The sequence below is a fragment of the Dermacentor variabilis genome, chromosome 3 (genome assembly GCF_050947875.1).
Source record: "Dermacentor variabilis isolate Ectoservices chromosome 3, ASM5094787v1, whole genome shotgun sequence".
Taxonomy (NCBI): domain Eukaryota; kingdom Metazoa; phylum Arthropoda; class Arachnida; order Ixodida; family Ixodidae; genus Dermacentor; species Dermacentor variabilis.
Window position 1 is genome coordinate 202,182,676 of NC_134570.1, and position 13,281 is coordinate 202,195,956.

The window sequence follows — 13,281 nt, forward strand, 5'->3', positions numbered from 1 at the left end:
GAAGGCAGCTCTTCAGTAGACGGCAGACGGCAGCGCATACGAAACAACGGGAGTGTTCAGAGCTTATTCTGGTTAAGGCGGCGGCCGTACTGCCAAAAAATTTCAACGTATTCACTTCATCCTTCTGCCACTGCCTCCCGTGGCTTCACTACCTATTCTGCTACACTCTGCCAACACGATCAAGAGGAAGAAGAAGAAACTTTAGTAAAGAATAGTCCGGCAGTTCTTGATGTTGTGGCCTCAGGTGACGGCTCGAAGTTCTTGGACTCGAGCGGCATCTTTGGCTTACACGATCAAAAGAGGCGATTTTCACAGCCGCCGCATCTGAAAGCATGAACTAAGTATAGGCGCCAAAGATGGCCGAGGAGAAGCATAACTCCACGAATTTGTCGGAAATTCAGACATTTTAGAAAGGCGTCGTTGAAATAATAATTCTAGCTTACCAAAACTGCCTTTACGTCGCAATCACGGTCAAGTTTAGGCAAGTCAGAGCCTCAGGCACGCTCTTTTTACCCTGATGTCTCTTTCTTAGCACCTTGCTGCATTCTGGCAAAGCTTTCATTTCCACCAGCTGTATTGTGATTACAACCAAAATAATGCAACATGTTTTTCAATATTCTTTTCCACGTGCCTGTGAACACTTGTTTACGAGATTTTGAGAAAACATTACGATGGGGTTTTTTTATTTTGATTTTTAAATAGTGCTTATTTTTGTCAAAACTTCAAATTTGAGGCGAATTCTAGAAATGGCAATTTGTGATACAGCAAGAATATTCAGCACAAATATTGAGTAATTTAAGGTCTCACAGTCCAGAGAATTTCAAACGGCTACGTGGATTGGTTTAGTTGATAAAAAATCGTAAATATAGCAACTTTTGAAGATTGTACCAAATTAAGGAATTTTTCTAAAACACTTCCGTTTTGCACGAAAGCCTCAAACAGTACTAGCTGACCCTTCTTTACGTCTATGGTTTACACACAAGAATGTATAAAAAAATATTATGGGGTTTTAAGTGCCAAAACCACTTTCTGATTATGAGGCACGCCGTAGTGGAGGACTCCGGAAATTTCGACCACCTGGGGATCTTTAACGTGTACGTAAATCTAGGTACACGGGTGTTTTCGCATTTCGCCCCAATCGAAATGCGGCCGCCATGGCCGGGATTCGATCCCGCGACCTCGTGCTCAGCAGCCCAACACCATAGCCACTGAGCAACCACGGCGGGTGGCCACAAGAATGTATTCTTCGCAGCTGTAACATATTGTATTTCACATCGTTGTGAATTTGTGAAAATGCCTTGGGCATAAAATAGGCACCTCCACACTGAAGAATCTGCTTATTTTTTCCTCCTAAAATATTCATTTAAAAAAAGAGCCACATTCACTTTAGTGCTACCGAGTGATATGGGCATAAAATATAAAATATTCAAAGAAATCTAAAATATGAATTTTTTGACCCGTGTTGATCTCTCGTGGAATCACCACCCCCTTGCGATGCCACAGTGATCCGGCCCAACCGTACATCCAGCGGCGTACGTGCACCGATTCGACATTCTCAAAGAATGTGATTGCAGTTGTGAGTGAAATGACGACCCTCAAGACAATAAATGAGTTTGTACCTTTTGTTCAAAATTATGTGTCACCTCCGAGTCATGTGCTAAACATGTGCTGGTCAACCACCTTCACGGAGTGGAATGGCTCATGATTTTTTTTACTTTCTCTCTGTCTTTCTTTCTTCGTTTCTTTCTTTCTTCTTTCTTTCCTTCGTTCTTTCTTCCTTTGGTTTCTTCATTCATATTCAGCCATTGCATGTTTGCTTGCTTACGAGGGTATGAGCCATTCCTGATTATGTCGTTCTGTTTTCGGGAAGGAGCCATTGCTGCTGGTATTTTTTGTACAATTCCTCTACTTTTCTTGTATCACTCTTCTGCTTTGTATCACTGGACTAGACACCGCTTATTGGGGGGGGGGCGGTTATGAGCCATTTCTACGAGCCACTTGAGCCCTTCGCCTTAATAAATCGTGTGCCAAAGTAGCCGTGCGGTTTGGGGCTGCTTCCACCTCGGGCACTAGGTCGGAACTCATGTTTTCCAGGACTGCATACGTAAATCAACATTAATTCTAAAAAAAAAATCCGGTATTTTTTTCTTTATGTGTTAACCATAGACAGTTAAAATATATTCCGCAAAGAACTCCACCCCAATACTTCAGTACCTTTTGTTCTAACACACACGTGTGCGCTACTCTATTTGATACAATGTACTAAAAAAATTATCCTTTGCTTTCCGCCCGGCAGCTGTCTTTATTCTTAATGAAGCCAGGAAACCGACCCTGATGCCACCAACGCTCATATAGTAACCGGTAGCGCGCACAATGTTCTCGCACACCTTGTGTGATATACCGTAGCGCTGAATTGTTTCTTGTATAGCGTAAGAGAGTCCGTCGTAAAAGCAGAAGTGCACTGTTGGGCACATTTGCTTAAGTTGATGAACTTGAATTGCGCCAAGAAAACCCGTCGAAGCAATCGCACCTGCTTTTTAAGAAGCCTACTGCACCATGAATATCCAGGCATTTATTTTTTAACGGCGCCAAAGTTTAATAGAGCAATATAAATCTTGCTGACATTATTGTTATCATTCGAGTGTTGAAATTGCTAGCCTCTAGATACGGAGTAAGTTGATTAGTTGTTTGCGTAATATACGAAGGTACGATAATTAAATTGTCAATAATTGATTTTAGGCAGCTAACGGACATGAGTAGCTTGGAGCCAGTCCTCGAGATTATCTAGCTGAGCGGATAATTATTAAACATGCTTCTGTATTGCACAAATGTTTTTCATGTAACCTCTTTGAAAGCATAACTGATGCTGAAAAGGAACGTTTATAAGGGCGACCTGACCGAGCCCAGTCTTTTGTGATAATGTGATCAATGGTATCGCTCCGTGAGTACTGTACATACATTCCTTGCGGCCAGTCCGCTTTCGATGGACACATTCGTTTTTTTCGAAATCAAGCAGTCTAAAGCTTTAATGTCACTACAACAGCGAACGTGTGCCGCCAAAACTTGCTTGGTCGAAGGAGGGATGCACGACGCAATGATGGTGCAGATTTAGCGCGTCATCGCCGTCGAGAGGCAAGGGGGATAACGAATGCGAACCGCTAGCAGCTCCTCGCGGGACCGTGCCAATGGTGATAGTGCCGTCGAGACAAAATACAGAGCGGCAATACTGACTGCACAGGCGCTTTCACAGCGAAGCTGTGTACCTCTGGCCCGAAATGCATTTGTCGTGTCAGGGAGCAAAAATGCCGGCCGATCCCGGAGGTTGCGGAGTATCGGGCTGTCATGCGGCGGAGGTGAAGCAGGCTTCGAGTGCTTCGCCAATAATAATAATAATAATAATAATAATAATAATAATAATAATAATAATAATAATAATAATAATAATAATAATAATAATAATAATAATAATAATGAAGATGCATTGTTCCCCGTCGATGGGTATGCTGGAATCGCACACGGCCTCACGCGCAGAAGGCATTGCCATATATGCAGAGGAGGAAATGTATGTATACTACCGTACAACCTTAACTCGTAAAGGAGAGGGGCAGCGACTGTGGGGTTGTGTGCTATACAAACGAAAGACGGAATTATGATATCCACTGCCTATATATATTCAGGCGCACCCAACTGTGGTATTAAGAAGTTCATGACCACGCACTTTGCATTGGTTAGCCGCGATGACACTACCCTTGTGATCACCTTTGGAGGCTTCAATGTGGGCATTTCAAAACCAGGAAAGAAATGGTTCACTAAGCTTGTGCAAGAAGAATTTGGTTTGAAGTGCTAGGCCAATCGAAGTAACTCAATAAGTAACAACGCTCGTGCATAGATTCTACTTTGGCCAAGATTCTGTCTAAGGTTGTAACCGGGCCAACCCGTATATGTCGCAGTAATCACAAGGCTATCGTCACTACCATTACCAAATGGGGAAAATAAATACATGACCCGTTGTGTAATCCTGTCTGATGTGCTACAGCTTAGCTGGTCATCCACCTTCACAGAGTGGAATGGCTCCTAATATATATATATTTTTTCTTTTTGCGTCGGTTTCGCGTTCAGAAAGTGATAATGGTAGCAGTGCCATTCAACCTTGTCTCTGTGGTTATAAATAAGATTCAAGTAAACTCTAGATCCGCGCCGTGCTTGCTTAGTGTCTGTGGTGTTGGGCTGCTAAGCACGAGGTCGCGGGATCAGATCCCGGCTACGGCGGCAGCATTTCGATGGGGACGGAATGCGAAAACGTCCGTGTACTTAGATTTAGGTGCAAGTTAAAGAGTCGAAAATATTCCGGAGTCTCCCATTACCATGAGCCTCATAATCAGATTGTGAGCTTGACACGTAAAAAGCCCATAATGTTAACGTCGATATTTCATTTGCATGCGAAAATAGGTACAAGTAAGGAAATGCTAGCATCTCACACACACCTATACATAAAAACATATTTTCACCACACTCTCTCTCTCAAGCACACAGACGTAAAGATAACTGGCATCTTCACCTCCACGCACATTTAGACGCGCCCACGCATGTACACACACAGAAAAATGTGCGCACGCACGCACCGACACTGAAATGCGCGCGTACACAAATGCGCGTATGCACGCAGACGCATAACCGCGCTCGTTCGCACGCAGATTCAAATACGGAGACACAAGCGCGGGCGAACACACAAACTCAAATACACGCGCATGCACACTCAAGACGTGCACACGCATATACACTCCCTCTCCCTCCCTGCTGCCTCTCAATACGCTACTGCGTGCAGAGTGAATCACACTTGCACTGCAATTGCAGTTCCAACACCAGCTCTAATAAATCACCTTACAGTTTAAATTTCGGGCTTCATGAAGTCAATAGGGCTATGTTTTTATATATACTGACTACAAAATTGCACTTAGTGTAGGAAGTCGCCATTTTTTACTTGGCTTAGAAAAGTTTAGCTCCGCCTACCTACCTGTCCTGACGCTCCCGAGGAAGTTCCCAGCAGGCTCTGCTTCGCTGAGCACTATCGAGTAGTCCCACAAGCCATGACCAGAGTCCTGCCTTATACATCTACACCTGTGCCTTATGGTGACTGTGTTGTGTCTCCTCTCGCGCAAGTCCTCCTTGTTCATCACGTTGCTCTTCAGCAAACCATCGTCAGCATCACCAACAACTCTACCAGCCTTCAGCTCGTCAACTTAGGCATCCGTGACCACGTCCTAGCACAAGGCACAGCTTCTGGTAGGACGCTGTCTTCCTCCCAAGTTTGCCTATTTTCAACCTCAGCTGCTTATATTACGTCGTCTCCCGTTGACTCTTCTTTGCCAGCTGTTCTTTCTCAGCTCACAAACGTTATTGCTCCCGAACTTCCGCCTCACCACGCCAACTAGCTGCTATCCGCGTTCAGCGACATTTCTGAACTGGGCCGCCCTTTCGGCCTGACCTCTCTCACGACACACCATACTAACATGGGTGACGCACACCCTATTCACAGGAGACCATACTGTCGGTCCTTGTACGAACGGCAAGTCCTTCCAACGGAGGTCGAGAAGATTCTCTCTCGATGAATCGTTGAACCATCATCCAGTCCTTGGGCGTCCCCTGTCGTTCTAGTTAAAAAGGATGCCAGCTGGTGTTTCTGCGTGGATTATCGGCACCTCAACAAGATCACCAATAAAGACGTTTATCTCCTATCACGCGTTGACCACGCCCTCGACTGCCTCCATGGCGCGAAGTACTCTTCCATTGACCTTGGTTCTGCTTACTGGCAGACTGCGTCGGCGACATGGACCGAGAGAAAACCGCCTTTATAACACTCGATGGCCTATACACGTTCAAATTTATATCATTCGGCTTATGTAATGCTCCATCTACTTTTGAATGCATGATGGACACACTCCTTCATAACCTGAAGTTGTTCATCTGTATTTGCTACTTAGATGATGCCGTTGTTTTTGTTCCTACATTTTCCACGCACCCGGAGTGCCTCTCGCTCGTTCTTTCTGCTTTTCCCAATGCTGGCCTTCAACTTAATTCGTCTAAATGTCACTTCGGACGGCGCTAAATTACTATGCGCGGTCATATTTTTCATTCATGTGGTGTGCGCCCAGGCCCGGGAAAAGCTCGTGCCGTACAGAAGTTTCCCGTGCCAACATGTGCTAAATATGTCCGTAGCTTCGTGGGCCTGTTCTCGTACTTCCTCCGCTTCATGCACAATTTTTTCGGAGGTCACTCGTCCTCTGCTCTTCTGAAGACAGATGCTTCATTTTCATGGGGACCTGAACAAGCAACCGCCTTCTCGAAGCTTATCTCTCTCCTTACATCTTCATTTCTCCTTGCGCACTTCGATCAGACTGCTTCAAGAGAAGTCAGCACTGATGCCAGCGGTCATCGAATCGGTGCCATTTTTTGCCAACGTCAACGACGCCACGACCGCGTCATTGCCTACGCCAGCCGTCTGCTTTCTCCAGCTGAGCGGAATTATTTCACTACTGAACGTGAGTGTCTTGCACTTCTCTAGGCAGTGGCGAAATCGCGCCCTTACCTATGTGGTCGGCCCTTTACATTCACCACAGACCACCATGCGCTCTGCTGGCTTTCGTCCCTCAAAGACCCTACCGATCGCCTAGGTCACGGCGCTACGCCTACAGGAATACTCGTACACAGTTGCTTACAAGTCAGATCGTTTATACCAAGATGCCGACTGCTTGTACCGCCACCCAGACGATGTTCCTGCGACCTATGCTTCTGCTCTGTATTTTCTCTATTTGCTTAGCTGACCTTGCTACCGAACAACGCCGAGATCCAAGCATACGTGGTATCATGGAAAAGTTCACATCTAGGTCATGTGACCTTTCACTTGGTGTGTTCCTACTCAAAGACGACATTTTATATCGGCGTAGCATGTACCCCAGTGGATTAGATGGTGCTGGTCATTACGCGGCATGTTCGCACTGCTATTCTGTCCAAGCTGCACGATCTACCAACTTTTGGTCACCTCGGGGAATCAGTACGTACGACTGTGTCCGGCGACGATTCTTCTGGCCTGGTATGCACGGATCTGGCCGCCGCTACGTCGTTTCTTGTGAGTTATGTCAGCGCCAGGAGAAACCATATGAGCTTTCCCCAGATCTGGCTGATCCAACAACTGCATTGCCGTCGCAGCACATTATACAACTTGGTTCGCGTTCCCCAGAGCCCTTCCAACTGACGTAATTTAATTATGGGGTTTAACATGCCAAAACCACTTTCTGATTGTGAGGCACGCCGTAGTGGAACACTCCGGAAATTCCGACCACCTGGGGATCTTTAACGTGCACCTAAATCTAAGTACACGGGTGTTTTCGCATTTCGCCCCCATCGAACTGCGGCCGCCGTGGCCGGGATTCGATGCCGCGACCTCGTGCTCAGCAGCCCAACACCATAGCCACTGCGCAACCACGGCGGGTAAACTGCCAACTAGCGTAGCCTACTTACTGTTGTAATGCATAACGTCATTATTCGCCCCGGCGCTCCTCGTCAACTTCTTACCGACAGGGGTCGCTCCTTTCTCTTTACCTCGGTGGACGAGGTCCTCCGAGGTATGTGGAAAGGTGTAATGGTTTCAGGACTTACTTTTAAAATGGTGGTTGTTTAGTCTAAATCAGGGGTACAATCAGGACTCGATGGTGTTATGATTGGGGGTTCAATCCTATCGCTCGTGATCCGTTGTCAAGATTGGAGTCGGGCATGAATTAGAAGGTAGCTGGCCCATGCCGTCGTCCAACTTATCCACGCTGAGGACGTTGATGAAGGGAAGGACTGCTTCTCATCGAGAATGAAGAATATGGGTTTATTTACATTATCTATATCAGTCTAACATGACTGTTTGAGAAAGTACATCAGTCTAACATGACTGCTTGAGAGAGTGTCCTGAGCAGCCGCATAACAACGGTTTTTAAACACTTGGTCCTCCCCTGATACCCAGGTTACAGAAACGGCCGTCCAAGCACCGCAGGCGAGTTGACCAGGCACCGTAGGGGAGACGAAGCACCATAGCGGAGACGACCCGGCACCGTAGGGGCATTTATTCCCCGAACTGCAGCGCGCCCGCCAGCCGCCCATTGTCTGGCGTTTTGGTCGGCGCGTGGGAAGGGGTGTCAGTAGACGTTCCCGCGGCTCAGTAACAATAGTTGGTCCGCCGAGCCGGTTTAGTTACTATGGCGACTTCGTCAAACTCGGCTCCAGCGATGCAGAGTCGAGGACGCACGTATTGTTGTTCGCACATAGTCGACTTAGTCACGCCGTGGCTAGAGGTGTGCGGCGACGCTCCCGGAATGTTGCCTCCACAGTCGCAACTGGTTGGCAAAACTTGCACTGCAGCTGGCCGTTCTTAACAATGGGAACCAAAGATCAGTGGGTCGCCTCGCATTGGGCGCTCACGGGAAGACTACAAATGAATCTGTGCAGGGTGATATGGGTTGAACTAGTTTTGAAGTGAGGGAAGCTCGCAGTAAAATTGAGTATGAAGAACGGCTGAGGAATATGGAAGAAAGTAAATGGGCTGGGAGAGTGTTGAGATATCTGCACAGGAAAAACATTGATTCGCACTGGAGGAAAAGAACTAGGAAACTTACCAGCAAGTATGCGGCCTGTAGGGTGGGCAACACAGCAACAAAGAACGTCAAGCTTAAAGTCAGAGAGGCTGAAATAATCTCATGGGTTGCGGCAATGGAAAAGAAACCTGCCATGGGTAACTACTTAAGAGGAAAAAACAAAATCAGGAAAGAAACCATTTATGATAACTCAAACGGAAGCTCATTACTTTTCGAAGCGAGATCGGGATGCCTTAGAACACGTTAGTATAAAGCCTAATATAAGAAGGAAGAAGAAGCATGTGCTAGCTGCGGTAAAGCTAGAGAAACTATGGAGCATGGTTTATTAGAATGTGAAGACGTCTACCCAGCCGTTGATTTAGGCACCACCGGCCTGCTTGAAGCCCTAGGGTTAAGCGGGAGCAGTGGAAAAGTAAACATGTCCGCAATAGGCATTAGTAAGAGGCGATTGGAGGATTGGTGGAAGAAAAGTAGGGAAACGACAAAAAACGGAGACGTACAAAAGCACAGTTCGCAATGGGGGATCAGGAATTTTGGGTGTGGTAGTCCATGGTGTTTTTTTTATTGTTTAACCTAGGTAGGACATTAGGCAGTATAATAGCAAGAGCTTGGTGGCGCAACCCACCGCCCCGTTCCAAAGGGGATGCTCATAACATCCATCCATCCATCCAGCTGTGGGCGACTTCGTCCATCCTTATTCAACCAAGCACAAATTTACTAATGCATGTCATCCGCAGACCAATGGTCTTACGGAGCGGCTTCATCGAATATTAACAGACATGTTCTTCATATATGTTTCTGATGACCATCGTGACCGGGATACTGCTCGCCCGTTTGTCATATTAGCGTACAATTCATCACGCCACGACACTGCACGTTATTCGCCATTTTATTTGTTGTGCGGCCAAGATTCAGTATTGCTTTTTAATACAATACTGCCTACCCCTCAAGAGTCCGTGTCTCAGTATACAAGCGATGTCATTGCTCGATCTCAAGAAACACACCAAGTTGCTCACCATCGCCTTTGTGCTTCTCAGAACAAGAGTAAAAGCATTTCTAACAGTAGTCACCGGGACGCCGATTATATTCTCGGGGATCTTGTCCCTCTTCGATGTCCCACCCGCCGTTTCGGCCTCGCGGAAAAACTGATATCCCGCTACTCCGGTGCTTACCGGGTCCTCTGTCAGGTAACCTACGTAACGTACGATATGTCTCCGGTCACACCTACTACTCGCTCCATCCAGACTTCCCATGACGTCGTTCAGGTCAGCCGCCTAAAACGCTACCAGTCCTTTTCTGCATAAAAAGCAGCGGGACGGCGCTTCCACGCCAAGTGGAAATATGTTGCGCAGCTCTGCACAAAGCTGAGGAAGATGAGCACGAGCTTCGGTCTGAAGAAGTGAACGCTTTAATGACTAACCTGCTGTAGGCTTGGCGTTGTCAATTACTGCAAATTACTGTACATTCTGTAAATAAAAAATAGGGGGTTTTATGTGACGAGACCACGATCTGATTATGAGGTATGGCGTAGTTGGGAAATCTGGAAAATTTCGACCACCTGGGCATCTTTAACGTGCACCTAAATCTAAGTACACGTGTGTCTTCGCATTTCGCCCCCATCCAACTGCGGCCGCCATAATGTATACGCGCTACTCGTCTTGCTTCTCTCAGCAGAATTATTAGTCTAAACCTAACTTAACGGGAAGCTTTATCTCCAACCTGGGAAATCATTAATCCTTTCTTCTTACAACCACTGCAGCGCAATTCATGAGTTATGTTGAACTTAAAAGAAACAGTTAAAATTAGATTTCAGACAGCCAATTTTTATTTAGCTTCCACTTTTCTAAATTCTAAAAAAATGCGAGATCTCAAGAAACAATACTCAAAGTATACGACTCTGTACCTCACCAACCAAAAACGATATCGGAATTCTCTAAGCTGCACCTAATATTTCATTTAATGCAGACAAAAATGACATATCATATGCCACCCTGAAACACACCACTAACACCTGAATATGGTATTCGCAAAATCTTAACACGCATTGTAACTTCACATAAGTTATAAATTCAAACATCGAATTTGTCCGGTTGAGATGATCCAAGGGATGCAGTTTAGAGGGATGCGATATCAGTTTTTATCCGAACTAACGGATTTGTAAACTTCGTACTTCTTCTTCAAATTTGCCGATTTCCGATAATTCTTGTCAATAATGGCATGGCCTAGATCAAAATTATTATTGCAGCGATCACTGTGATCTAACGTTCTCTCTTGAATGCAACAATTGTTATTCATATCGGTTGAGCGATTTTCTCATAAAATAATTTATGCGTTTTACATGTATTTGAGCAGCCGGCATCGAAGAAGGGCCCGAGTTAAAGCTTCCTCTTATTGAATCACGCTGGTTCTTAGAAAACACAAGAAAACGCTGACTATACGGAAGCCCGCGGCAGCAGTTGTGCACAAATAAACAGAAAAAACCGCGAAGAAAGGGAACCCAACGCAAGCTTTGCGGGAGCTGTTATCTCGGCCAGACATCTCACCCGGAATGCCGACGAGCTGTTTGGCAAGGTGTCTACCAAAATCGTCGATTCATTGCAAGTCGAGCAAGTGGCAGGTTGTCTTCAAGATAAGGCTGATACATAAGCGCGCTCGTTTCCAAGTGCCGAGGGGAAGCAACAGTCTCAGAGTGTGCTTCTTTTTATTGAGTTTTCTTTAGTTGTGCGTCATGGCTTACGTCACGGCGCGAATTTCAAATCTTTAAGGTTGATACGCCACGTGGTAGCGAAAAAAGAAACTAAACGGCTGTCCAGAATTCCTGGGTATGCTTCCGTGAAACGTCGGCAATTGCCGAGAGCGAACTATGTGAAAATATGTTCTTATAGTTTGCTGTCTGTATAAGCAAATTAACCATAACAGAATGAAGCCTTAGTGCAGCGATCTCACGGTTTCTTGGTTACCGACGGCGCATCTGCATGCACGTCCGCGCACAATGCTTTCTTTTCGCTTCAAGCGAGTTTTCGCACCGTGACGTGAACTTTAGCCTGCAGCAAATGTGCATTTAACAATGGAAAAGCAGCCATTATTGCGTCAATCAAAGCGGTTCAAAAATAACGTCGTCATAACTAGGGACTTCTAGACCTACGGCTGCAACTTGTGATGTGCCTTCGCGGCGATTCAATTTTTTTTCTAATGTCTTGAACGTTTCAACATTATTTCTCAAGTTGTGTCGCACAGTATGTTTCTAGGTCTTAGAGAGCAATTGCCCGCTCCTTCTCTTTCTTAATCCAGTACATTATTCATTGTTTGGGGCCACACAAGCATCAGTATATGCCGTGCCTTTCTTTAATGTGCGTTTTACCGTTCCCTATCCATTCCGGTGAACTTGCCAGTATCTACAGCATCAACAATTAAGTTCATAGCTTGAAGCTTTATGACATTAGCCGGGTTGCGCACGCGGGCGAGCGCCTCATTGCGCGCTTTCTGCTACCCACCGAACGTCGCTGCCCCAACGTCGCATCCGAAATCTTCCTCGCTGAAGTGCTTTCTGCACACCCAAGTTGTAGCCAATGGCTGGTGGCCCGTTCTAAGTTTCACGATCGAAGCTTCATGCAGCTTCTTGTCATGCGCGTACGTGTGAAGGCTCCCTTGTGTGCATCCGGCACTGCGGCACCGAGCAGTAGCCTACCATGCTGGACACCTTCAAAGGCAGCCATTACAGATTATAATGCTTGCAAATTGTGTCAAGCACACACCTTAAGAATTTAAACCTCCCAGTTTTCTCTAAACCGTAGTGCAGGTAAGTTTTGACACTATCGTCTTCTGTTCGCTTCCGCGCTTCCGAAGAAGCCGACGCGGCTGCTGTATTAACGCGATAGCGTTAAGGAGCTAGTGTCGCAGAAAAGCCGGTGTCGTCGTCGTTGGCCATGAGCGAAAATGGCGGAGGGCAATTCATAAACAAAAACAACTTGCAAGATGGGCTGGGTAGGAATCGAACCATGGTCTCCGGAGTGTGAGATGGAGATACTGCCACTCAGCCATGAGTTCGATGGCTCAAAGCGGGACAAAAGCGCCTCTAGTGAATGCGGTGTTGCCTTAAAAACGTGCCGTAGAAAGTTATACTGCGGTGTATATCGGTAATTATGAGCATGCAAATTACAGAAGTCGCAGTTAAACGGGTAACGAAGTACGTTTCCGCTACATTGCTTCTTCGCTTGGCGCACACGCAGAGTCATCTTGCGGCAAACACAGAAGGCCCCCTCCTCGCAATGTATGGCGCTGTCCCGACAGGTGGCGCGCCACTCGCCCGCTTCTCCCCTTCGTCTCGTTTTAGCGCATTGGGGCCGTGCGGGGACCGGTGCGAGGATGCCCCAATACCCTTGCATTTAATAAGCTTTCTCGCTCTCTCCCTTTCCAACTTCCAGCGAGCGTCACTCGAACCCTCGTATTTAGGCGACGCGGCTCCTCTTTCCGCTCACAGCGCGATTCCTAGGTGGAGCGTCCGGTGCGGGGTGCCTCTCGCGTGATCGCTGCGCCGTAGCGTGTCTGGTGGGAAAGCGTCCCCTGTGATCTGTGCCGTGCTGCTGGTGAGGAGTCATGGGTCTGCGTGGTGCTCCCAAGCGAGATAGAGGACGATCCCATCGAG

The 13,281-nt window shown here is 46.7% G+C and overlaps 1 protein-coding gene across 1 annotated transcript in view; it reads left to right on the forward strand.

Annotated features, from left to right (window-relative positions):
- The window catches only part of LOC142574992 (uncharacterized), a 73,316-nt gene extending 68,072 nt beyond the window's left edge, over positions 1–5,244 (forward strand). Inside the window, exon 7 of the mRNA XM_075683968.1 lies at positions 5,161–5,244. Coding sequence (XP_075540083.1) covers positions 5,161–5,244 — 84 coding nt within the window. The remainder of the gene's footprint in view (positions 1–5,160) is intronic.
- Positions 5,245–13,281: the final 8,037 nt, after the last annotated feature.